Source organism: Sapajus apella, unplaced genomic scaffold (genome assembly GCF_009761245.1).
Source record: "Sapajus apella isolate SASKATOON/1434 unplaced genomic scaffold, GSC_monkey_1.0 scaffold99, whole genome shotgun sequence".
Lineage (NCBI taxonomy): Eukaryota > Metazoa > Chordata > Mammalia > Primates > Cebidae > Sapajus > Sapajus apella.
The window spans coordinates 693,057-718,465 of record NW_022437039.1 but is presented as its reverse complement, the minus strand read 5'-3'; the positions used below and the strand labels follow the sequence as shown (position 1 = coordinate 718,465).

Sequence of the window (25,409 nt, the reverse complement as noted above, 5' to 3'; positions counted from 1 at the left end):
CTTGTGAAGTGAGCACAGCATGGAGGACCTTTCCCAGCAGGCTGGCACTTACCTTGGAGCTGCTGCAAAGCTTGCGTTTCCAGAAACATTGTAGATGCAGTGTGGTTTTTTTTTTTTGTTCCTTCCAGATGTGGTGACGAAGTATAGCAACTTCGTCAGCTTCCCCTTGTACCTGAACGGAAGGCGACTGAACACCTTGCAGGTGATCCCCAAGCTCCTCCACATGGCGATGAATCTGTACATTTCAGGGCTGGGGGCAGAGATGAGTCCGGGGGATGTGCCCAGAGTCACAGGGCGAGATGTTCTGTGGAGATGAGACCTGGGTGTGGGGATGAGGCAGAGGCCCAGCCCCAACCACAGCCCTGCCCCTGTGCACTGGGCAGCTGGGGTCAGGGACCCGGGTTCACTGAGGCGTATGCCCATCCAGCTGGGTCACCCCGTGAGTGTGTAGCCAGTGGTGTTCGCTGCAGCCACAGAGCTGTGCAACTACCCTGCATCAATTCCAGAACATCCATCACCCCAAAAAGCAGCCCTGTCCCCGCCACCCCTCCGCCAGCCCCAGCAGCCACGGTCTCCTTTCTCTCCGTTGTGCCACCTGTTCTGGACATTTTTCCTCGTTGGAGTCATGTGACATGCTGTCCTCAGTGACCAGCTTCCCCCCTCGAGGCTCAGCCGTGGTGCAGCGTGGCTCGTGCTCTCTCTCATGGCCCACACTTTATTGGTCAGCCCGCCCCTGCTGGGCAGTGTCGTCCTGTCCCACAGGCCACCTCAGGGCCTGCTGTTCCTCCTGACTTACTCTCCGGGGATCTCCTGCCCCAGAACCCTGTGTGTCTTCCCTGCACAGCCCAGCAGTGGGGCTGGAGAGGGTTCTACACCTGAGACCATCACCCGTCTGTCCTGGGAGCCTGTCCAGGGACAGATGCTGCACTAGCTTAGGGCAGCGTCGTGGTTAGGAAGACGCATGTGGTAAACATGACACCCTCCCCCATCCATCTCTGTTTCCAGGCCATCTGGATGATGGACCCCAAGGACATCGGTGAGTGGCAGCATGAGGAGTTCTACCGTTACATTGCACAGGCTTACGACAGGCCCCGCTACACCCTGCACTATAAGACGGACGCGCCGCTCAACATCCGCAGCATCTTCTACGTGCCGGACACGGTGAGGTGCTGCAGTAGGCTCACGGCCCTCAGGGTGACTCTGTTGTCCCCCTGGGGACAGGGTGTCCCCCATGGCCACAGGGCTTTCAGCTCTGCAGATGTCACATGATTAACATGGCAGCATGATGGCACAAGAAACATAGGTAGTGCCAGTCACGGTGGCTCAATCCTGTCATCCCAGCACTTTGGGAGGCCGAGGAGGGTGGATCACTTGAGTCCGGGAGTTCTGGCCCGGCCTGGCCAACATAGTGAGACTACAACTCTGAAAAAAGAACAAAAGAATTGATGCCTCTTGGTGGGTGAATGCAGAGGTTTTCTCACAAGGGACACACATGGCGAGGGAAGGATTGATGGATGTCTTAGTGCAGGCCTGGGTGTGGGCTCGTGGACTGGGGTGTGCCTGGGGAGGGGCCCTCAGAGCCTCGCTTCACTGGCATGGATGCTGTTCCGCCTGGTGCTCTGGGAAGGGCCTATGGTCTGCTGCTGCGCTGGCTGGTCTGTGCTTCTGCAAGTCCCCTCCGACTCTCCCGGTTCCCTTGACCACACTGAAGCTTCCACAGTGTGGAGACCTATTTGGGACTGAGAGCCAGCCTGTCCCGCCCCCAGGCTTTCCTGTCCTTGTCTGCCTGGAACTCTCCGTCATGTCCTGCAAAGTTAGTGTCTGTCTTAGAAAGAGCCACCCCAGGTGTGGTCTCCTGGGGCTTGTTAGAGTCTCAGGCCCCACTCAGGGCTCCCGAGTAGGAGCCCACATTTTAACAAGATCTCCCTGCATTTTAAATGGATCCTCCAGCATTTTTAATGGATCCCCCCACATTTTAACCAGATCGCCTCACAATTTAACCAGGTCTCCCCACATTTTAACTAGATCCCTCTGCATTTTAATCAGATCCCCCATGATGAGGTGCAAGGCCCGAGTCAGGAATTGCCAATGTGGAGCAGGTGTTGGCAGCCATGTTCCATGAGGCCCAGACGGGAGCTGGCCCCGGCTTTTCATGCGTGGCCTCCAGGGTGAGGAAACAGCACCACCCATGCTGCCCGCCCCCTGCCCTCCACAGGGCTGGGTCTGTGAGCTGCGTAGATACTGAAACTTGAATTTCATCTCTTTCACATGTCATGAGATACTTCTTTTCGAAATCTTTTCTCAACCATTTGAAAGTGTAAAAACTACTCTCAGGCTACACAGAAGTAGGCAGTGAGCCAGATTTGGCCAGTGGGCTCTTTGCTGACCTCTGACCTGTAGCAGGGTTTGGCTGTGTTCAGGGGTATGTGCAAGGCTCACTTTGTTGTGTCCTCCTTAGTGGGTGGGCTGGGGAGAGCAACAGCTGCCAGAGAAGACCCTTGGCCCCCGCAGAGCCACGGTGTGGAGCGTTGTGGGGCCCCTGGACACTGGGCTTTGGCTCAGACCACACGTGGGAGGGAGGGTATGGTGAGGAGGGGGACAGGTGCTGGACTTGTTGCGTTCGCCCTCACCTCTCAGCCAAGGTCTGCCTGGGGAGTCAGTGTTGCATGATGGCATCCCCTCCTCACCCCCAGAAACCATCCGTGTTTGATGTGAGCCGGGAGTTGGGCTCCAGCGTCGCACTGTACAGCCGCAAAGTCCTCATCCAGACCAAGGCCACAGACATTCTGCCCAAGTGGCTGCGCTTCATCCGAGGTATGCTGCCCAAAGCCCCAGTCCATGAGCGGAGCCCGTGTGGCCCAGTGTCGCTTGCTGCATCTGTGAGGCACCTTGCTGATCCTGTTTTCAGTGGCCACTCACTGCTGTGGGCCTGCATGCCAGCCGGGTTTACATACCCTGGGAGCTGCCCTGTGCCCCCGTGCGTGTGGCTGATCTTGAAGGGAGCACTAGGGTGTTCAGATTGAGGTCTTTCCAGGTATGGGGATATTGTGTGAGTTTGAGACATATATGTGAGTTGTGTTACATTTGAGTGAGATTATAGTTGAAGAAAGACTTCAGTATTTAAGCCTTGGTACACAGAAGTGCAAGCCACCCCTGAGAGTTAAAAGTTTTTTATTTTTTTGAGACGGTGTTGTGCTCTGTCACCCAGACTGGAGTGCAGTGGTGCTGTCACTGCTCACTGCAACCTCTGCCTTCTGGTTTCAATAGATTCTCCAGCCTCAGCCTGTCGAGTAGCTGGGATTACAGGCACACGCCACCATGCCCAACTAATTTTTGTATTTTTAGTAGAGACAGGGTTTCACCATGTTGGCCAGGCTGGTCTCAAACTCTTGACCTCGTGATCCGCCTGCCTCTGCCTCCCGAAGTGCTGGGATTACAGGCATGAGCCACTGCACCCATCCCAGAGTTAAGATTTTTAACGTGTAGCCCAGTCTGTCATTTTCCAAGTGTATCCTAAGGCTGGCCCAGCTACGCACACGGCCCGGGTCACTGTTCTGGGAGGTGGCAGGACATAGAGGAAGCTCCGCTGGTGCTGCCTCCCTGCTTCCCGCTTAGCACACGTGCTGGGTTGAAGGCAGGTTGTGAAGATGAAGGGCAGGTTAATGGGGGAATGTTAGGTGGTGTGGAGGGACAGTGGCCCTGGGAGAACCTGATCACTGTGTCTCCCAGGTGTGGTGGACAGTGAGGACATTCCCCTGAACCTCAGCCGGGAGCTGCTGCAGGAGAGTGCACTCATCAGGTGAGTCTTGGGCCGGCGGGAGAGGACCCTGCTGGAGACAAGGCCCCTACCCACTCCTTTGCCCGCAGAGGGCCCTAGTCGTGGCCCATGTAACTGAGCAGAGGTGGATGGGGAAGCCTGGTCCTCAGGAGCCCTCCAGGTGCTGGCCTGGCCTCTGAGGCCTATAGTCCAGAAGAATGTGGGGGTGGCTGGTCACTGCCAAGGCTGGAGTCTGCACAGGGGAGGGGTCGCGGAGCCAGACCTGCCCACCTGTGCCCCAGGACAGAGTTGTGACTATGACCATGCAGCAGGCCTGCCCTGTGCAGGGGACTCCTCCAGTGCGTTGGCTCCCAGTTCTCCATTGGTAGCTTTGACTGCCCCAATCTGGCTCCAGGCTCACCAGATAGTCTTTATTCAAAACTTATTGGCTTTTTTCCCCCTGATGCAAGCAACGTTTCCTTACTAGAGCACATTCAAGTCACTTCTGCCCTCACCTAGAGATGACCACTGTTGACAGTTTAGGGTGGGGTAGATTGGCTGCCATGTAGGGCAGCCTTCAGAGGTAGCATGTGGGGTGAGTACTCAGCTGGAATTAGGAGGCTTGGAGGTCTCTGAACAGCCCAGCACCTGCAGCAGGCTGTGGAACGGGCCTTGTCGGAGCCCCCACGTGCCTGCAGTGCGTTCCACCGCTGGTTTCTCTCCAGTGGTGGAGTGGAGGCGGCTTGTCTAATGGAGGACAAGACCTGGTAGTTGGTGTGGGTTTGGGCCGTGCTGTGGGGATGGTGAGAGGCCCACACCGAGAGGCACTGGCCCCGAGGGAGTCACAGTCTGTCATGTGTTGTGGGCAGGAGCAGGTCTGGGGAGACAGTGGGCAGTGTGATTTCCTGCCCGGGGAGCTCATGCCTAGCCCTGCACAGGCCACACGGGGCTGCAGTAACCTCCTCCTGACTCACTCTTAGAGGCAGAGCCACAGAGATTGTTTTCAGGCAGGCCATGGTGATAGTTTTATTGGTTGACTGATAGGGTCTTGCTGTGTCATCCAGGCTGGAGTGCAGTGGTGTGGTCATGGCTAACTGCAGCCCCAACCTCTCAGGCTCAAGCATTTCTCCCGCCTCAGCCTCCCAAGTAGCTAGGACTACAGGTTCGAGCCACCTTGCATGGCTAATTTTTTGTAGAGTCGGGATCTCACTATGTTGCCCAGGCTGGTCTTGAACTCCAAGGCTCAAGTGATCCTTTGGCCTCAGCCTCCCAGAGTGCTGGGATTCTAGGTGTGAGCCACTGCACCTGGCCACTTAGATTTTTTTTTTTTTCAGACAGTTGAATTCATAATGCTTATACTCTGTTTCCTATTTTCTTTCTTTCTTTTTTTTTTTTTTTTTTTAAAAAAAAAAAATATATGGAATGTTTCACGAATTTGCATGTCATCCTTGTGCAGGGGCCATGCTAATCTTCTCTGTATCACTCCAGTTTTAGTATATGTGCTGCCGAAGCAAGCCCTGTTTCCTATTTTCTACCTGGTTTATTTGCTGCACTTCCCATGTCATTTTTTGGAAGCACTTTTCATTGCTAATTGTGATATTCCATGACCTACTGTAGTTTCCTGATGCAGTCCCTCAGGCCATCTCGCTGTTGCTGCAGGTATGACACGGCAGTGCACATGTTGATCTTTGTTCTGAAATCTTTTCCTGCAGCTGTATTTCCTTAGGATAGAATACCAGGGGTGGGGTTACTTGGTCAGAGGATTTAACATTTAACAGTATAAAAGGTATTTTCCCTGCTGACTACAGGTGTTTCATAATCAATAAGGGACCTCAGTCCTTACCGCCTGCACCACCATGCTGGCTCCTGGCAGCGGGGGCCCCGCCTCCCTGCTGACACGACCGCAGTGCAGCAGACGTGCTGACTGCAGCAGGATGCATCCCTACCCCATAACAGTGACCGTTCTGTCATCGTTAGAGATGCGCTCTTCGGTGTTTTGACCCTGTATGCGTCCAGTGTGCCTGTGGGTTACTGGTGACCTGTCCAGTGTTTCAGTTCACCTCAGTGAAGAGGGTGTGGGACTGGCACCTGCAAGAAAATTATTGCTGGTGCTGGAGTTTCCCCACCCTTTGTCCATCCCCATCACCCCACCCAGGAGTGGCTACGGGAGGGGAGGTTCCAGGCAGTGTCCCTGGGCTAGATGAGGCAAAGGACACCTGTGGAACTGGGGACTCGTCTGGGAAGCAGGAGCCGGGCCCTGTGGAGAGGGAGCTCCTGGTGTCCCTGTCGGCTGGGGTGGCTCTGTTCCTCTCCCTATTCTGAATACACTGCAGCTGTGTTTATTGAGTATTTCATCTCCACTGAGAACTGCTAAGCCTGCATAAATGCCTGTTTCACCCTGTGAGGGGAACCGTGAGTTCTCACTCATAGTTGTGGGAACTGAGTCACAGGGGGTGGCACTCCTCAGGAAGAGAGCTGTGCTCCTGGCTGTGGCAGGCATGCTGGCTCCCTAGTGGTGCCCGAAGCTGCAGAGAAGGGGTTCTCATCCCTGCCTGTGGTTGTCAGAGGCTGCACTGTCAGTCTGAGAACTCATTTTGATCAGAAAAGAGTCAGCTATAATTAGAGCTTTTGAAAGAATCACAGACTTAAAAGTTGGAAGCGTGGTACCAAGAACATGTTTTTCTTTGATCTCTGAGAATAAGTTGCCATCCTGATGCCCTGTCTTGGGGTGCATTTCCAACAAACAAGGATGTCCTCCCCTTTGTAATTGGCGGATGTTATGGGATGGTATTTTGAAGCTATGTAAATGGCACATTCTTTATGAAACTCTCAATGTATTCATGTATTTACTTAAAATATTTGTGTTATATGTGAACTATTTATATTTGTATGGGCTGATTTCCTGTGTTATTCAAAAGTTTATAATCTGTTGCTATCATTACTAAGTTACTATATTTTGAGATGGAGTCTTACTCTGTTGCCTAGGCTAGAGTGTAGTGGTAAGACAGTGGCTCACCGCAGTCTCTGCCTCCCAGGTTCAAGCGATTCTCCTGCCTCAGCCTCTCCAGTAGCTGGGACTATAGGCACCCACCACCATGCCCAGCTAATTTTTTTGTATTTTTAGTGGAGACAGGGTTTATTATTGCCTTATTATTGTCATAGAGACAGATTTCACATGTTGGCTAGGCTGGTCTCGAACTCCTGACCTCAAGTGATCCACCTGCCTTGGCCTCCAAAGTGCTGGGATTACAGGTATGAGTCACTGCATCTGGCCTATTAATTTTTGATGTTCAGATGGTCCCTGATGTGACCATTGGGAGCCTCTTCATGGTCTCCCATACAAGTGCTGGGATTATAGGTATGAGTCACTGCATCTGGTCTATTCATTTTTGATGTTCAGATGGTTTCTGATGAGACCATTGGGAGCCTCTTTGTGGTCTCCCATCCTTTTGGACAGGCCTTGGATAGATGCTGCTTTGAGGTCTTCCTCTGGTACCAGATGTTCCAGGCTCACCTTGTACTGTACTACATCTTTTAGCCCTAGGACTACTTATTTCTCTAAGGACCCCTGGCTCCTTTTAATAGAGAATGGTATTTAGAAGCCAAGATTTGGGCACTGTGGATGCTCATCACCATGAGGGTGTCAGTGTTCCCAGTCCCTCTTAGTAGATAGAGCTTAGGAATTGGGCGGGGGCAGAGAGAGAGTGTGTGTGTGTGTTGTGTGTGTGTGTGTGTGTTTGTGTGTGTACGTACATACCTATACCTTTATCTCTTTCTTTTGTTCACACTGGTACCTCCAGTGTGAATCCATTGCTTCTGGGATGCTCTGGTCTTTCCTCTTCCTGTGTTTGAAAGTCCCTTTGGACAGTGAGAAATCTGACTTTTTTTTTTTTTTTTTTTTTTTTTTTGAGACAGATTCTCACTCTGTCTCCGAGGCTGGAGTGCAGTGGTGTGATCTCCAGCTCACTGCAACCTTCACCTCCCAGGTTCAGGCAGTTCTCCTGCCTCAGCCTCCAAGTAGCTGGGGTTACAGGCACCTGCTATGACGTCCAGCTAATTTTTGTATTTTTAATAGAGATGGAATTTCACCATGTTGGCCCCACTGGTCTCAATCCACCCGCCTCAGCCTCCCAAAGTGCTGCAATTACAGGCATGAGCCACTGTGCCTGGTCCATTATTCATAACACAGTTACCCATCTGACCAGTCCCCCTCCATGTAACAAATATGCCATCGCCACTGCCCTCTTCTGTGGGTGTCCCCGTCACCCACTTGGGCTCTGACTCCACAGTGGGCTGCTCATGCCACCAGCCTGGACACACTCCTCTGGGGTTCTTGGGCTCTGACACACATACCAGGCTCTTCCCAACCATGGCCTTGCATAGACGCCTTCTTCCCTGGGCTACTGTCCCCCCACTCCCAGGCATGAACACATGATGCCCTGTTCCATTCTGCCTTGTCGCTGAAGGACTGAGTCATAGGGAATGGAGTGGAGGAGGAAAGGCTTTAAATGAACTCTAGAGAGTTTCGTTCCGTTGCTCGAGATTGTTGAAATACACTGTAACGACTGGGCGCGGTGGCTCAAGCCTGTAATCCCAGCACTTTGGGAGGCCGAGGCGGGTGGATCACGAGGTCAAGAGATCGAGACCATCCTGGTCAACATGGTGAAACCCCGTCTCTACTACAAATACAAAAATTCAGCTGGGCATGGTGGCGCGTGCCTGTAATCCCAGCTACTCAGGAGGCTGAGGCAGGAGAATTGCCTGAACCCAGGAGGCGGAGGTTGCGGTGAGCCGAGATCGCGCCATTGCACTCCAGCCTGGGTAACGAGAGCGAAACTCCGTCTCAAAAAAAAAAAAAAAAAAAAAAAGAAATACACTGTAACTTACCTGCTTAAAGGAAAGGCAAAATATTAAGAAGGAAATAAAAATATCCCTAATCCCACTGATAAAGTTGTTCCTAATTTTATGTAATGCGGCAGTAAACATCCTGATCCCTAAAATCCTAATTTTGAAAAATTAGAGGGTACATATATTCAGTATAAATCCAAGGCAGGGTGTGGTGGCTCAACGCCTGTAATCCCAGCACTTTGGGAGGTCAAGGCAGGTGGATCACGAGGTCAGGAATTTGAGACAAGTCTGGCCAACATGGTGAAATCCCATCTCTATAAAAATACAAAAAACGTGAGCCGGGTATGGTGGTGTGGGCCTGTAATCCCACCTACTTTGGGAGGCTGAAACAGGAGAATGGCATGAACGCAGGAGGCAGAGGTCGCAGTGAGCAGAGATCGCGCCACTGTACTCCAGCCTAGGAAATAGTGCGAGACTCCGTCTCAAAAAACAAATCCCAAAGTACAGTGTACATACATAGTATAGACAGTGTTGCTTCTAATTATGAAAAATTGTTATGTACCTGTAGAATGTACAGTCTCTTGCCTGTATCTATAGATACACTACAGTTTATCTATTGGGATCTTTCTGGTTTTTCTTTTTTCTTTTTTTTTTTTGTTTGAGAGGTTTGCCCTTGTTCCCCAGGCAGGAGTACAATGGCATGATCTTGGCTCACCACAACCTCCGGGTTCCTGGGTTAAAGTGATTCTCCTGCCTCAACCTCCCAAGTTGCTGGGATTACATGCCTGCTAATTTTTTTTTTTTTTTTTAAGAGACAGGGTTTCACCATGTTGGCCAGGATGGTCTTGGCCTCCCAGTAAAGTGGCATTACAAGCGTGAGCCACCGTGCCTGGCCTATGCCCTGCTAATTTTAGTATTTTTATTAGAGACGAGGTTTCTCCATGTTGGTCAGGCTGGGCTCAAACTCTCAACCTCAGGTGATCCGCCCACCTGAGCCTCCCAAAGTGCTGGGATTACAGGCGTGAGCCACCACGCCCTGCCAAAAGATGTGATTTTTTTGTGGTCATTGAGGATTGCATAATTTTGCCTGTATTCTTTTGTTGAACATGAGGTTGTTCATAATTGTTATATTTGATGTGCCACAGTGAAAATCCTGGTGCATAAATCTTGGTGTGCTCCTGTATTTTCTAAAGTACAGTTCCCATGATTGGAACAACTGGCTTAAGGGTTGGAAGCATTTTCCAGGCGTGGGTATCTGTCTCTCGGGGCTGCAGTTCTCCTCCCGCCTCCAGGGGGTGTGTGCGCTCCACCCTGCTGCCTCCTGCCCGGCCACTGCCAGGAGTTTCAGTCTTTCTGCTCAGTCCCTTTCCGTTGGGCCAATAGGGGTACCTTGTTTTCATTTCTTTGATTCTTAATGGGGCTGAACATTTTTTCATACTGGCTGGCTCTGTTTCATAGAAGATGCTTATATGTGTTAACTGCATTTCTTTTCTGTAGGAAACTCCGGGATGTTTTACAGCAGAGGCTGATCAAATTCTTCGTTGATCAGAGTAAAAAAGATGCTGAGAAGTATGCAAAGTTTTTTGAAGATTATGGCCTGTTTATGCGGGAGGGCATTGTGACCACTGCCGAGCAGGAGGTCAAGGTACGAGCTGCATTCCAGGCCTTTCTCTGGGCCACCTTGTCCCTGGGGCTGCTGAGGAAGTTGACGGAGGCGTCCCCTGACGTGACGATGGTGCAGCTGTGCATCCTGCCGGGCTCTGCTGTTGAGCAGGGAGCCCACCTAGGGCGTGGTGTATGCAGCTCCCTGGAGAGCCCGCGGGCCCTCTGGAGCAGGAGGTGCTTCCCATGCTCCCAGAGCTTTGGAAAGGGGCCTGACAGGCAGAGCAAGGCCTATCTCTGACAACCCCCAAGTGCACCATAGTCCCTGGGGTCAGGGCCAGCCCGAGTGCCAGGAGGCCGTGGACATCAGATGGTTTGTGCCGTTTCAGGGGGCATTGAGCCTGTGGGCCTGATCTGCCCTGTCCCTTCCAGGAGGACATAGCAAAGCTGCTGCGCTACGAGTCCTCTGCACTGCCAGCCGGGCAGCTAACCAGCCTCTCGGAATATGCCAGCCGCATGCGGGCTGGCACCCGCAACATCTATTACCTGTGTGCCCCCAACCGGCACCTGGCAGAGCACTCGCCCTACTACGAAGCCATGAAACAGAAAGACACAGAGGTGGGTGAGCCGTGGGTAGGACGGGATCCCGGGGCTGCAGCTTGGGGACAATCTTGACTTTCTCAGCTCTGTGCTGGGTGAACCTGCCCAGGACCCAGCTCAGGGCTGCACAGTGAGTCAGGGTCACGGGCACAGAGGCTGGACCAACTGCGATGGTTGTGTTTCTCATTTGGAGGTCACTTGTAGATTTCTTTATGTGTAGAGCGCTTCTGCCTTGAAGGCAGTCAGAGCCTTCCTCAGAACCAGGTGTCGCAGTAACTGTCACGTGGGCCTGGGACCCCAGCATCCCAGGTGTTCCCCGCCTGGCTTATGTAGCCTTCCCACCATCCACATCCTCTCTTCTGTGGTGGGTGGAGGCCACCTGGGCCTGATGGAACCCCTCTTGGCCACCTGCAGGTTCTCTTCTGCTATGAGCAGTTTGATGAGCTCACCCTGCTGCACCTTCGTGAGTTTGACAAGAAGAAGCTGATCTCCGTGGAGACGGACATTGTCGTGGATCACTACAAGGAGGAGAAGTTTGAGGATGGATCCCCAGGTTAGCATCCCCTGCTCTCTAGGCATGGGCCGGTGCCTATGTCCTGCACATCTCCTGCTCAGCAGTAGGGTTTTCCTGAGCTGATGTGGGCTCAGCCGCCTCTGAGAGGAGCTGTGTGGGAGCACCCTGGTGACTAGAGGGAGGTGCCTCCTGGTTTAGATACCAGGGATCTGTCCAGTGCTCCTGCCATGGTGGCTTCTGGAGCTGGCTCAGCTTCCTGAGAAGCCATGAATTATCTTTTTCTTTTTTGAGACAGTTTTGCTCTTGTTGCCCAGGCTGGAGTGCAGTGGTGTGATGTCAGCTCACTGCAGCCTCCACCTCCTGGGTTCAAGCCATTCTCCTGCCTCAGCCTCCTGAGTAGGTGGGATTACAGGCATGTGCCACCACGCCCAGCTAATTTTTTAAGTCTTTAGTTGAAATGGGGTTTCACTATGTTGGTCAGGCTGGTCTTGAACTCTTTACCTCAAGCGATCCACCCACCTTGGCTTCCTAAAGTGCGAGGATTACAGGCATGAGCCACCATGCCCGACTGAATTGTCTTTTTAAAGCCCTAACCAAGTTGTATGGGCGTCAGGCAACCAGAAGCATCCTTTGAGGTTTTACTTTTAGGTGAAAAGCATCTTGCTAGCTTCTGTCTCCATCCTGGTGGGAGAGGAGGTGGGAGAGCTGGCAGGATGCTGCGTGCCCCACCTAGAAGCTGGGGAGTGGGGGTGCAGGCCTGAGCTCACTCTCGCGTTCTCTTCTGCAGCTACTGAGCGCCTGTCAGAGGAGGAGACAGAGGAGCTCATGGCCTGGATGAGAAACGTGTTGGGGTCGCGTGTCACCAACGTGAAGGTGAGGCTTTCCTGGGATGGACCACCACTCTGCCACTGTGGCCCTCGGTGTTCCTAACAGGCTGGCCAGCTGGTGGCTCCCAGTACCTTGCCTGGTGGGTGTCCTTCCAGCAGCAGAAGCCCGTGGTGTCAGGTGGAGACCGTGCTAGGGTCCCTGCTTGGCATATGTGTTACCTGGTGGGGGGCCACTGAGGCAGGAAGGCAGCATCATCATCCTATCACCCAGCCCCTCCCCAGTGCTGTTACAGAGTAGGTGGGAACTGAGAACTGAAATACCAGCAGCCCCAGCCAGCCATCCTGGTCCCCACCCCTCAGGAGCTCACATTCTCACTTGGGTTCTTAGTCTGGGGTTCTGATTGCGCCTCTCACAGCACAGACCCTCCCCCCCCCCCCCCCCCCCCCCACCCAAACCACTGGTCTAGCCTAGAGCAAGAAGAGAAATGAGTGTCTCATGCAGGGCCACATGCAGGAGGGGCCTCATGCTGGGTGGGTGGGCGTGGAGTAGAGGATGAATTTGGGCAGCTCCTGGGGGCAGCAGCTCAGGGCCCACTGGTTAATGGGCCGTGGGGAGGATGGCAGAGCAGCGCTGGTTCAGGGGAGTCCTTGGGACCCTCCCTGACTGCTACCTTGTGGTCTGGGTGACCTTCACCCCTGGTTAAGATCCTGCCGGCTCCTGGCCCTCTCACCTTGGGAACCTCTATCACCCTCAACCCCTGGCTTCGCTCACAGGTGACCTTCCGACTGGACACCCACCCTGCTATGGTCACCGTGCTGGAGATGGGGGCCGCCCGGCACTTCCTGCGCATGCAGCAGCTGGCCAAGACCCAGGAGGAGCGAGCACAGCTCCTGCAGCCCACGCTGGAGATCAACCCCAGGTGAGGCTGTGCTCCTGGCCCTTCCAGCCTGCGAGGATTCCCCAGAATCCTATGTGTGGTATTCTTTCATTGTGGAATGTGACACAGAAGAAAAGTGTGTGAGGCCTGTGGACATTTGGGTGACTCTAAGGAGCTGTATTCAGTTGAAGCTGCACCCATGTGAAATGGAACCTGCTGTCCGCAGGGAGGTTAGCCACAACCCACCCTATGACCACGTCTTTGTTTTGCTTTATGGCTTTACCACCTGTTCACGTCCTGGATGTGCTCAGTTTTGCCTGTTTTGAGCTTTGCGCGTGGATCCTGGTGTGTGCTGAGGTCTCGCGTTGCTCACTTGGTGTGAGGGTTGCCTATGCAGAGGGGCTGCCACCAGTTCATTTCTGTAGCCAAATCACACTCGCTGTAGGAACCCACCTCGGCACAGCAGACACCTCTGAGGTGGTATCTCAATGTGGTTTTGATTTGCGTTACTCTGATGACCAGTGATGATGAGCATTTTTTCATATGTTTGTTGGCCTCATATATGTCCTCTTTGGAAAAGTGTCTGTTCATATCCTTTGCCCACTTTTATATGGGGTTATTTTTTTCTTGTATATCTTTGTAGATTCTGGATATTAGCCCTTTGTGAGATGGGTAGACTGCAAAAATTTTTTCCCATTTTGTTGGTTGCCGGTTTGCTCTAATGATGGCTTCTTTTGCTGTTCAGAAGCTCTGAATTTTAATTAGATCCCATTTGTCTATCTTGGCTTTTGTTGCCATTGCTTTAGGTATTTTAGTCATGAAGTCTTTGCCTATGCCTATGTCCTGGATGGTTTTGCCTACGTTTTCTTATGGTGTTAGGTTTTATGTTTAAATGTTTAATGTATCTGAAGTTAATTTTAGTGTAAGGTGACAGGAAGGGGTCCAGTTTCCCCAACACCATTTGTTAAACATGGAGTCGTTTCCCCATTGCTTATTTTTGTTAGGGTTGTCATCTGATCTTTGATAAACCTAACTTTTAAAATTATAATGGTGGTGAGGGAGATCCATTTTCTAGCCATGGCACTCCTGCAGAAAAGCTGACTCGGTTTCTGGCTGGCATTACTGAGTAAGCACCTTCCCACAGCAGTGACAGTGTACAGAATGCCTGCGCCTCTGCTGGAGCAGCTCAGTGAGGCAGACATCAGCCACTGTAACTAGTTTTATAAGATCGCTGTGTAGAAGTGCTCGTTTCTGTCTATTGCCAAAGGACTTCACTTTTTTTTTTTTTTTTTTTTGAGACAGGGTCTTGCTGGAGTGCACTTGTGGCGCCATTAGAGCTCACTGCAGCCTCAACCTCCTGGGCTCAAGCGGTCCTCCCGCCTCCCAAGGTGCTGGGATTACAGGCCAGAGCCACTGTGCCCAGCCAGCTTCACTTGCATTTGCTTTAAAATTTCGTGTTACATCCACATAGCTCAGAATTCAAAAGTGTTTATGGGGGAAAATTTCCTCCCATCCATGTCCACAGTGCAGCCAGCATTAGAGTTGCGTATTTCTGCAGAGATTATGTGCACTTGTGGACAGGTGCACCAGTGGGTTTCTTCTGTGTTACACAAGGGGTAACTTGCTGTGCAGTGGGTCCTTGCCTTGCTTTTCTCACTTCGGGTAACTAGGTGACCTCCACATTAGCATGTGAAGAATGGAGTTTTTTTCCAGCTACATAGACTAGAAGTTTGAGGATGTATGTGGGAGGCTGAGGCAGGAGGATGACCTGAGGTCAGGAGTGGAGACCAGTGTGGCCAACGTGGTGAAATCCTGTCTCTACTAAAAATACAAAAAGTAGCTGGGCGTGGTGGCGGGTACCTGTAATCCCAGCTACTTGGGAGGTTGAGGCAGGAGAATCACTTGAATGTGGGAGGAGGAGGTCACGCCACTGAGATCACGCCACTTTACTCCAGCCTGAGCTAAAGAGTAAGACTCCATATGAAAAAAATGTTTCAAGGGATGCAGTTAGGAAATGGAGTGGCTAAGTCTGAGCACATCATCCACATGTGGTTTTCTCAACTCCAGCTGTCCTCTGGAGAGACTGTACAAATTTGCATTTCCCCCAAGTTCTCAGTTTTATCAGACTTGTCCTAAGTGCAAAAGTATAGTTTTCATGTTAAGGTTAAACACTATATGGTGCTTTTTCCTATGCAGAAAAATTTGTAGTCAAATAAGTGTATCAGTTTTTGGCCTCTGGGTTTGTAGTTTTGCTTGGAAAGACAGATTATAAAACTGATCCCTCTGGAATTCATTTTGGTCTAAATGGTTTTCTGCATGGCTCACCAGTTATCTAAGTGCTCCTTCTCCTTCCCTCATTACACGGAGCTGTTTGCCTTCCCCCTTTCCAGAACTAAACTGTAAGAGCGCTGTACTATGTTTCAACACGTGGGACTTCCTCCCTTCTCTTTTATTATTACTGATCTAGGAACCAAGGCATGTCTTCATATGCTAAGCTCTTTTGTCCCTTTTGTGTATGTTAATCTTGGTACTTGGCCAGCTTACAGCATTTTCTAATATTGAAACTCCTGATTCTCTTGGGATTTCTGAATGTGTAATCATATCATCTATAAATAATCATTTACATACCTTTAAAAAACAATGTCACGTAAGTTTATAGGGGGAAAAAAACAAACTGGATAGTCTTACTGTGCTTCTTTAAATACTCGGACAATTCCAGAACATGAAGAGAGGCTCACAGGGCATGGTCCTGAGCCGCTTTTTCTGTCGGGTTCTCTGTTGCAGGCATGCACTCATCAAGAAGCTGAATCAGCTGCGGGTGAGCGAACCTGGCCTGGCTCAGCTGCTGGTGGATCAGGTGAGTGCAACAGTTTAGGATGACTGCAGGGACCCAGGCCTGCCTTCCGGGTGGAACAGCAGTTTCCTCAAAAATCCTGCTTTAAAAAGGAAAAAATGGGCCGGGCGCGGTGGCTCATGCCTATAATCCCAGCATTTTGGGAGGCCAAGGCGGGTGGATCACCTGAGGTCGGGAGTTCAAGATCAGCCTGGCCAACATGGTGAAACCGTGTATCTACTAAAAATGTAACAATTAGCTGGGCATGGTGCCACATGCTTGTAGTCCAAGCTACGCAGGAGGCTGAGGCAGGAGAATCCCTTGAACCCAAGAGGCAGAGGTTGCAGTGAGCTGAGATCTCACCGTTACACTGCAGCCTGGGTGACAGAACAAAAAGATTAAATGGGTGACTCTATCTCAAAAGGAAAAGGTACCTCACAGTGGGTTTCTACCCTTGTTTTTCAGATATATGAGAATGCCATGATAGCCGCTGGGCTCGTTGATGACCCCAGGGCCATGGTAGGCCGCCTGAATGAGCTGCTTGTCAAGGCCCTGGAGCGACACTGACAACCAGAGGCCTCTGCTCAGGCAGGGGAAGGAGGATTGACACCACAGATGACAGCCCCACATCCTTGAGCTTTATTTACCTAAATTAAAAGGTATTTGTTAACCTGAGCGTTGGGCTTTTTGTTTGGGTCCTGCGGCGTGCTGGGTCCTCTTCCTCCAGTTCAACTGCTCACTGCAGCATCACCTCCACTGGGTAGTGGTCACTGATGGCTTGGGCCTGCAAGGAAGTGGGCACAGGGTGTGGGCTGTGTCCTATCCCCATGTGGCTGGGCCAGGGAGGACACGTACCAGTTGGTCACTCAGGCCATAGGCAGCCTGGAAGTTAAAGGGAAGAGCCGAGTCGGGAACAACGGCGTCTTGGAGCAGCGTCCCTGCAACCACAATCCTGATGGGTGTTGGGACGAGAGAGCAGGGTCCCCTTTCACCCGCTGGCCTGGCTTAGTGCCCACAGGAACTAAGCCAAGAGCCCTGGGACCTCCCCCTGCCGTAGCTGGAGCCAGTGCAGGTCTGTGGATGTCCACAACCGCACAGCCCAGCAAGTGGAGACCACGTGACAGCTGGGATGTCTGCCTCTCCTCTTATCCCCAAATGTGCTTTACCCCAAAACTGAAAATCGTGGCTCTTTTCATTATGTTCCCTGAACGGATCGACTGAAGCTCAGTTGGGTGAGTGTCCAAAGGCCTCTGAAGCCAGATGTACAAGTCACAGCTGCTCCTGGAGGCGCCCCTCTCTGCCCCGAGATGCCCTGCTCACCTGTCATAGGCGCAGTGCGTGGACGTAGCCGTGGTGTCAGCGGTGTCGGGGATCAGCCACTGGAAGATGGGGCTTGTCCGAAGGCGAATGGATGACCACTGGGAGGGTCTCACATAGCTGCAGCCCGCATTGAAGTCGCCCATCAACATGATATCCTACCAGGAAATACCGCCTGTGGGCCCAGGGACAAGCGGAGGCCACTGGCACCCACTGCCCTTGGTATGGCCTCACCTCCAAGCCCCACTTCTCTTGGACATCCAGGTAGACGTCATAGAGAGCATCAATCTCAGCTACTGCGTCCGTTGGGGCAGCATGCAGGGGAACAATGGCAAACTCCCTGACCTCTGTGGAGACACCATGTCATGTGAGGTACACTGCAGCAGCCACATTCCCTGGGGGCAGGTTCAGTCACGATGTCAGCTGGAACTATGCGTCATGACAGTCCCCCCCAAGGGGGGTTATTTTCCAAACCACTTGAATGGAAAACCCCAGCCCCAGGGACTAGGAGGGCAGTGACACAGGCATTCCAGGTGCCCTAGGAGTGGGTGGAGGCCGTAAGCGCCATGCTGAGCTCCACCCTGGCCCAGGCAGCACTTGCCTGTGAACGGGGCTGAGAACTTGACGATGGCTGGCTCTCGGCTGAAGGTGTCGTTTCCGCAGGGCTCGCAGCCGTCATCGTAGTAGTAGCTGTCCACTGCAGACACCAGCTCGGGCCTGAGGGAAGGCCAGGCAGGAGATGACCCCAGGCTGGAACTGCCCTAGTCCAACTTCCCAGGAGGCAGCTGTGGCGTCCTAGGCAACAGGAGGGTGGGGTCTGGGCCCACCTGCCTGTCCACTGGCTATGAAAGGCACCTGGGAGGGAGAGCCAGGCACCTGGTCGCCCCATGGATCCGTGACCTCGGGGTGTTTTGACTCCACCCTGGACCCTGCTCTGCCACCTCAGGTTCTTGCCCCATAGGACAAACTACTTACCCGCTCTGCTGGGGCCCCCCCAGGTGAGGGAGGGGCTTCCTCGCTCTCTGGACCACCCACCTGTACACAAACAGGTAGCGCTCCTTATAGTTGTTCCGTCCCAGTGGCTCACTGACCACGTAGTGATAGGTGTCTGGTGCATCCCTGGATTGAAGAAACACAAGGTCTCAATGAGAGGGGCATGAAGGACCTCTGTGGCTGCCAACACCAGGGCTTTGCCCAGGTCCCCACCCTTGGGGCCCAATTGAAGCAAAGCTGTGCCTGGATGGCATGTCACCTCCTTAGGAGCCTGACACTGTCACCCACTGATTGAGGTTGTCCAGCAGCTTCCCCACGGCCGTCAGGTGGCTGTCTCTGACCTCCTGGACCAGGGCAATGTCATAGCGGCTCAGGATCTGGGGGCAGGGCAACAGTGATGCTCAGCAGGGCTGGTGCCACCCAGGGACCCCACAGTGCCACAAAGGGAGCCACAGCTGCTGCTTGTGGCATTCCTCGGTTTAGCCACAGCCTCGTGTTTCTGCCCAGGCTCCTGCTGCCAGCTATGGACAACACAGCAGGGAGGAGGACCCTGGTCTGCAGCCAGGACCCTGTTCTGCTGGGCTTTGGGCTCAGTGCCCCACACCTGCCACTCTGTGGCCCTGCCCACCAGCCCCCGACTCTGGGGCTCCTCTGCTTTCAGGGAGAGGCCACCCTGGCCTCACCTGCACAATGTAGCTGACAAGGGTGGCATTGGACATCTTGGTCTCCCCAAATGTCTGGATGTTGAAGGCTGCGATCTTCAGGGACACAGCCCCCTGCAGCAGGGCGGCCAGTGCCAGCAGTGCCCCCGGCAGCCTCATGGCCTTCATCCTGGGAGAGCACAGGGTGCAGAGACATGGCAGAAGTGAGGTGTCACCCCTGCCACAGCACTCTAGCCTCCTGGAGCCCAATTGGCAGGGGCTGGTGGAGCTCAAGGTCAGGGGGACGTGGGCAGGGGAGACCCCTGCAAGCCTTTCCTACAACATCCAGAAAGCCAAACAGCTGGCACCACATAGAGGACCCCGAGTCACTCCATCAACCAGAAAACCCACCTGGAGGGACGCTGGAGCCCCTATGCTTAGAGTCTCCGCTATAGCACGAGACTCTAAGCCTCCCTCCCTGTTCCAGACCGGCCAGTCACCCAGAGGGACTCCACCGGCTGCTCACCTGAGATGCTGGTGATGTCCTCAGAGATGATGAGAGTGCTGTCAAGAATCTAGAATATCCTTTGATGTCAATTTCCTCCTTTCCCTGCTTTAAGAAAATAAGCAGTTTATGAAGAGAGGTCTCTGAAGAAGCACTTCAAGGCCCTGGCAGTGCTGCTGGGCTCTGGATCTTGCACACGCAGTACAAGTCCTGGGAGTTTTAAAGGTTCAGGCAACTGTGACCTTCCCTGGGGCACGTGTGCCCTGTCACCTGAGGGTGCCAAAAACAATGGCGCTGTGTGGCTTTCCGCACAGGTGGGTTGCTGGAATGTGCTTATTTCTGTAGGTACAAGTTTCTTGCTGCTGTGAAAATTGCACCTGATAATCATGTTTGCATTTAAAGTGTCTGATAACAAGGCCAAAGGTTCTTGTGTCCCTTGCACGTGCAGCTGCCCCCATTTTCTGGGATAGGGCAAGATATGTGTAGGAGGGTGGGACTGGGCTCCCCTCTCCCTGTCTCTTGTCTGGGAGCCCCAAGGTTACCTTTGAGTAAGAGGCCAAAGCCACATCCAGGGTTACAAATGGAGCCCCCTGGTGGCTGCACAGCCAGGGCTGCTCTGTGGTCCAGGACACGCCTGCCTTCCTGATTCATTGCTGTCGGGTGCAGGGAACTCTGCAGGAGGCTGAGGAGCTCAGAGCAAGCATCAGGGGCCATGCAGCACCAGCACTGTGGGGCCAGGACAGGTGGGGGCCGCAAGGCCCACCCCAAGTTGTCGGTCAGGCAGTGGGGAGCTTTCTTGAGGTGGACAATAGGCTCTATGTTAAGGCCCAGGGGATCCCAAGTGACCAGGTCACAGGGCAGGGCAGCAGCTGAAGGCCAGGCCTCCAGTCCAGTCATTTCTTGGTTCTTTTGAGTTTCTGTTGTTGTTTTTGAGACAGGGTCTTACACTGTGTTGCCAAGGCTGGAGTGCAGTGGCAAAATGGCTCGTTATAGCCTGAACCTCCTGGGCTCAGGTAATCCTCCCTCCTCAGCCTCCTGAGAAGCTAAGACTATGGGTATGCCACCATGCCTGGCTAATTTTTAAATTTTTGGTAGAGATGGGATCTTGCTGTGTTGCCCAGACTAGTCTTGAACTCCTAGCCTCAAGCAATCCTCCCACATAGCTGGGACTACACGTGCACACCACCACACCCAGTTATTTTTTGCTGAGATGGAGTCTCACTCTGTGACCCAGGCTGGAGGGCAGTGCTGTGATCTCCCCTCACTGCAACCTCCACCTCCCTGGTTCAAGCAATTCTCCTGCCTTAGCCTCCCGGGTAGCTGGGACTATAGGCATGCGCCACCATGCCTGACTAACTTTTGTATTTTTAGTAGAGATGGGGTTTCACATTATTGGTCAGGCTGGTCTCAAACTCCTGATCTAGTGATCCGCCCACCTTGGCCTCCAAAGTGCTAGGATTACAGGCATGAGCCACCATGCCTGGCGTATATTTTAAGTTTTTCATGGAGACAAGGTCTCCAACTTCTGACCTCAAGCAATCCTCACACAAATGCTGGGGTTACAGTCATGGTCCACTGCACCCACTCATTTCTCTGAATCTTTAAGTTTCCATTTGTATTCATTTCCTGAGGCTGCTGTAACTACCACAAGTTTGGTTGCTTAACAATAATAGAAATGGATCTTCTCTCAGTTCTGGAGACTGGACGTATGAAGTCAGGATGACAGCAGGACCTTGGTCTACTTCCTGCAGGTTCTGGAGGGACCCTCCTTGCCCTCCAGTTTCTGTGGGCTACCAGCAATCCTTGGTCTTCCTTGGTTGTGGCTGTGTCACCCATCTCTGCCTCCTCTTCAGAAGATGTGTGTGCCTGCATTTAGGGGCCTCCCAGATAGCGGGGATGATGGTCTTATCTCACCAGCCTTTACTCACATCTGCAAGTCCTCTTGCTACATGAATCAACATTCATCAGAGGTCCGGGGCTAAGGCACAGCTCTTTTGAGCCATCCCTGGGTCTTGCCCACTTGGAAGGGGCTGCGCTGGCCCTCCCAAGGACAGCCCTGCGTGTAGGAGTCTGTAGTCCCCGCCGGGGGATGAGGGCCTGGAAGGCCTTGGGGAAGCCCAGGTGGGATCCAGGTATGAGAACTGCAGGAAGTGAATACAAATGGGGTCTGCAGGAGGCCTCAAGGGCGAGTGTCAGCAGGGGCCAAGGTCGAAAGTCAGGAAAGTGCTGGGTCTGGCCTACTGGCCATGAAGGAGAAGGCAGGACCAGCGGGGACTAAAAATAGGAAGGTAAACCAGCTTCAAGACTGGAGCCCATTTCATAAGACGCTGACAGACACCTCTGGCTGGCAGCGCTCATGCGCTCCTACGTCCCTCCCCATGAGACCGTGTCTACCAGATGGAAACACCGCCACTCCTCAGGCCACCAGATGCCCCGCTGCAGGCTTTCCCAAAGGTTTCAATGATGGTTCTTTCCTGTTTCCAATCTCTGAGTCTAGGACAGCCTCCAGCATATCAAAATCCAGTCTCTAAGCAAGGCCATGGAGTATTTGGCCTAGGGAATGACTGGTCCTCTGCCTTTGGTGTTTTTCTTTCCTGGACACACACGTGACAGTGACCCACGACGGGGAAGGGCGCAAGGCTCCAGGGCAGCCACTGTTCTCCACCAAAGATGACGCCTGGTGCACCTTCCGGTGGGGCACAGGGACGCCAATTATAGCTCACCGAGCAAGTGTCCAGCCCCCCGGCCTTCAGAACATGGGACAAGGGCTCCCCTTTGGTCTGTCATCCCCTCCTGGCTCTTGACCAAATGCTTCCCCATCTGCTTTCAGGACCTCCGAAGCATGGTGCCCCTGCTTCCTCTACCTGCCAGAAGGCAGGCTGGAATTTGGGCCTCGCTTGAACAAATGGCGAGTGCTGCCCACCGTGTGGCTGCCCTCAGGACGGGCTCTGGTGAGGGCAGCACAACCCTGAAGGAGCCTGGTCTGACATGCGGCCTGTCTGGGATCACTGCTGGGCCTTCAACCATCTGGAGGCTCCATGTCTTCCTCTGTTAGATGGGATGACGTTATTTCCAAAAGAATCATTTCACCTTCTAAGAAGCCATCCTGCCCCTGCAGCCTGTGGCCTCTCCGATGCGGGGTCTCCAGACTCTCACTTCTCCCTGGCGGATCTCTTTTCTGTCCGTGTCAGGCAATGCTGCCATGTCACAGCCACCTGAAAACTCAGTGTGTACAACACGCACTTCCCTCACACCTGCAGGGCTGTGAGGTGCAGGTCGGTGGGGATGGCTCTGCTCCTGAGCCTTGTCCTGGGCTAGGGTGGAGGGACTGCAGCTCCCTGGGCACCCTCTTCCCACAGTGTGGAAGGTGGAGGCTCCCAGGGCACATGCAGAACATGTGCCGCCTCAGTGAAGAGGCAGAGCTGGCTGCTGTCACTTCTGTCCACATTCCATGGGTGCTGTTGAGCTGCAGGGCCAAGCTCCACATCAGGGGACAGAGTGGGGTACACGCGTCCATCCTGGGCCCCACTCTGGAGACAGGCATGGGCGCTGCGGAATGCCTGAGGAGGAAGTGCAGCACCTGTGGCATTTTCACATCCACAAAGAATGGGTGCTGGCAGCCAATGGCAACAAGAAAAGCTGACTGCTTTCTCACATCAGGATGAGCTATTTTTACACCAACCCTGAGGATCTGCAGCATTCTTGCGTTAAATTAATCTGTCACAGACACAGGAAGAGAAAAGAACACATAACAGTTATATTGACGTCTGAGCCAGGTCACACGCTCTGATGCGGCTGAAATCAAATGATAAAGGAAAAATCCTATAAGCGCCATGGTTGGAAACAAATGGCCTCAAAGGAACACCTGTGGCGGTGGCACAGGCCACCTAGGGCTTTGTGCCCCCACAGGCCGTGTTGTGCCACCCAGCAACGTGCAGGCCAGGGAGAGGCGATTTCTACTGATTAAGAGGGACAGGGAAGGAGGCAGAGCTGGGGTTCCCAACTGCACGGAGGCACTCCCATGAACCCACAGGCACCCTCAGGTCCCCTTAGTTGAGGGAAGCAGTCACACTCTGCTGTGCTCAAGGCCGTTTACAGTCTCAACACTAGCTTACCTTGCTTTATTCCTTCCTAAGATATCCTCTCTCTGCAAAGCTGGGTTGTGGCAGTTACTCAACAAGCAATTGCCGTGAAGGTCAACATGGAAAAAGAGGCAATGAGGGTGGCGGTGTTCCATCAGATTCCAAGCTGAAGAAATGCTTGACAGGCACCCATCCCATGGACAAACAAGTAAGATGAACATTTTTCTTTATATGCATTAATTTTCTAGACATCCACTATAAGTTGCCAGGACACAAATACTTATTTGAGTTTACTTATTTAATAAATGGAACTGTTAGGGATTTTTTTTGTTGTTGAAGTACCATATAATCTGGATTTATTAAATGCAGGTAACAAAAGGTTAAAAGATAGAAAAAGGTCTCATATTACAGGAATTCAAAAATTGACTATAAATAAATGATGAAGAAAACAACAGACCAGGACAGTGCTCAAACAGCCAATACTATTTTGGCCCCGTTTTTAATAGCAAAGATCAGTGTATACCCTGCATCATCTTTCATGCAATGTCTCAGCCTTTTTTCCCCCAAACATAAAAGGGAGATTAATACCAATGAGCCCTATTTAGAATATTCATTTACGTTTCCTTCCGAAATTGATATATGAATGGAAAAGGTATTAATAACTCATGGTTTCCTACCGAAGCTTAAGATGCTCAGATTTAGATGATGCTACACAACTGGGTGATTATTTCAAAGTATCAGCTACAAGTAAAATCTAAAAGGACATACATAATAAAAAATACTTTCTAATTTAAAAGAGATATAGTAAATATAAATGAATTAACTCACACACAAAGGAAACCATAATAAAAACAACTTCAAGGAACTAACCCCAGTTGATTTTGCCACTTCACCGGATCAAGTTCCTAAGTGGGTCATTCTGTTTAAGGATGACTTGAAATTTTACAATACTACCTTAGTTCCCACATATAAAAACTCTTCAATATTTTTTTCTTTTTTGAGACAGAGTTTCACTCTTGCTGCCCAGGCTGGAGTGCAATGGCACGATCTCAGCTCACTGCAACCTCTGCCTTCCAGGCTCAAGTAATTCTGCCTCAGCCTCCCAAGTACAGTAGCTGGGATTACAGGCATGCACCACCATGCCTGGCTAATTTTTTGTATTTTTAGTAGAGACAGTGTTTCACTATGTTGGCCAGGCTGGTTTCAAACTCCTGAGCTCAGGTGATCCACCTGCCTCGCCTCCCAAAGTGCTGGGATTACAGGCATGAGACACCACACCCGGCCTCAAGAATGGTTTCTCATCAACTAGAAGTTGGGGAAAATGCAGTGAGAAATAAAAGGATACAGCTTCTCACACATTTGAAGGCCCAGATCATACCTAAATTTCTAGTGATTTAACTTAAGAAGCTCCTGGCCCCAAGAAATTCCTTTATCCCACAACGCTTTACTCAGATGGGACAGAGAATCCCAGGACAATACCCAGGCAACAAGATAAAAACAACCTGTCTCCTATCCGGCACCACTGTTAGGGATTTCTTTTGGCCTAGTATTAAAATAATCGTTGAACCTTAATCAAGAGTGCTCTGAACTGCGAAAGCGTGAAGCTTTGATTTAACATAACGGGTATGCCTAGATTAGATTTTCTCCTCTAATGAATTTAACTTCTAGCCTTCATCATTCACTACTGCTTCAATATTCTGTCACAAATAAATTCTCAATTCTATGCCGGGCGCGATGGCTCACGCCTGTAATCCCAATACTTTGGGAGGCCGAGATGGGCGGATCACCAGGTCAGGAGATTGAGACCATTCTGGCTAACACGGTAAAACTCCGTCTCTACTAAAAATACAAAAAATTAGCCAGGTGTGGTGGCACGCACCTGTAGTCCCAGCTGCTCGGGAGGCTGAGGCAGGAGAATCACTGGAACCCAGGAGGTCAAGGTTGCAGTGAGTCAAGATTGTGCTACTGCACCTCAGCTTGGGTGAAAGAGCAAGACTCCACTTCAAACAAAC

At 52.1% G+C, this 25,409-nt stretch overlaps 2 protein-coding genes, 1 long non-coding RNA gene and 1 other non-coding gene across 8 annotated transcripts in view; 1 reads left to right on the top strand and 3 right to left on the bottom strand.

The window, feature by feature from the left end:
* The window catches only part of TRAP1 (TNF receptor associated protein 1), a 58,570-nt gene extending 38,839 nt beyond the window's left edge, over positions 1 to 19,731 (top strand). Inside the window, exons 8-19 of one of the 3 annotated variants that reach the window (XR_004262557.1) lie at positions 129 to 202; positions 1,006 to 1,161; positions 2,694 to 2,814; positions 3,730 to 3,799; positions 10,103 to 10,250; positions 10,640 to 10,825; positions 11,222 to 11,360; positions 12,109 to 12,194; positions 12,923 to 13,068; positions 15,811 to 15,883; positions 16,325 to 16,518; positions 19,298 to 19,731. Coding sequence is in view for 1 of the 3 variants with exons in the window: in XM_032257965.1 (XP_032113856.1) it covers positions 129 to 202; positions 1,006 to 1,161; positions 2,694 to 2,814; positions 3,730 to 3,799; positions 10,103 to 10,250; positions 10,640 to 10,825; positions 11,222 to 11,360; positions 12,109 to 12,194; positions 12,923 to 13,068; positions 15,811 to 15,883; positions 16,325 to 16,426 (1,301 nt within the window). In the remaining 2 variants the exon portion in view is untranslated. Of the gene's footprint in view, positions 1 to 128; positions 203 to 1,005; positions 1,162 to 2,693; positions 2,815 to 3,729; positions 3,800 to 10,102; positions 10,251 to 10,639; positions 10,826 to 11,221; positions 11,361 to 12,108; positions 12,195 to 12,922; positions 13,069 to 15,810; positions 15,884 to 16,324; positions 16,535 to 17,082; positions 17,181 to 19,297 lie in introns of those variants that run through there. The other 2 variants (XR_004262558.1, XM_032257965.1) reach the window with 2 other exon arrangements.
* Positions 5,169 to 5,275, bottom strand: LOC116536343. The gene has a single exon (XR_004262582.1). It is a non-coding gene; the product is annotated as a U6 spliceosomal RNA (small nuclear RNA).
* DNASE1 (deoxyribonuclease 1) lies at positions 16,476 to 20,441 on the bottom strand. Its single transcript, XM_032257966.1, has 9 exons — positions 19,337 to 20,441; positions 18,853 to 19,000; positions 18,458 to 18,546; positions 18,212 to 18,295; positions 17,778 to 17,893; positions 17,411 to 17,523; positions 17,180 to 17,334; positions 16,715 to 16,811; positions 16,476 to 16,643 (listed from the first exon to the last, which is right to left on the bottom strand). Exons 2-9 carry the CDS (start codon positions 18,997 to 18,999, stop codon positions 16,596 to 16,598), a joined length of 849 nt encoding a protein of 282 aa, XP_032113857.1. The 5' UTR covers position 19,000; positions 19,337 to 20,441; the 3' UTR covers positions 16,476 to 16,595.
* A 336-nt stretch (positions 20,442 to 20,777) lies between these two features.
* Positions 20,778 to 25,409, bottom strand: part of LOC116536262 — a 52,349-nt gene continuing 47,717 nt past the window's right edge. For all 3 annotated transcript variants that reach the window (XR_004262552.1, XR_004262554.1, XR_004262553.1), the window contains one exon: positions 20,778 to 23,032. This is a non-coding gene — a long non-coding RNA (uncharacterized LOC116536262). The remainder of the gene's footprint in view (positions 23,033 to 25,409) is intronic.

Coding starts and splice junctions, on each gene's coding strand:
- DNASE1 (XM_032257966.1), bottom strand. CDS start 18,999: ATGAAGGCCATGAGGCTGCCGGGGGCACTGCTGGCACTGGCCGCCCTG. Junction 17,524..17,777: donor GTTCTCAGCCCCGTTCACAG/GCAAGTGCTGCC, acceptor GTGTCTCCACAG/AGGTCAGGGAGTTTGCCATT. Junction 16,644..16,714: donor ATGGCCTGAGTGACCAACTG/GTACGTGTCCTC, acceptor ACTTCCTTGCAG/GCCCAAGCCATCAGTGACCA.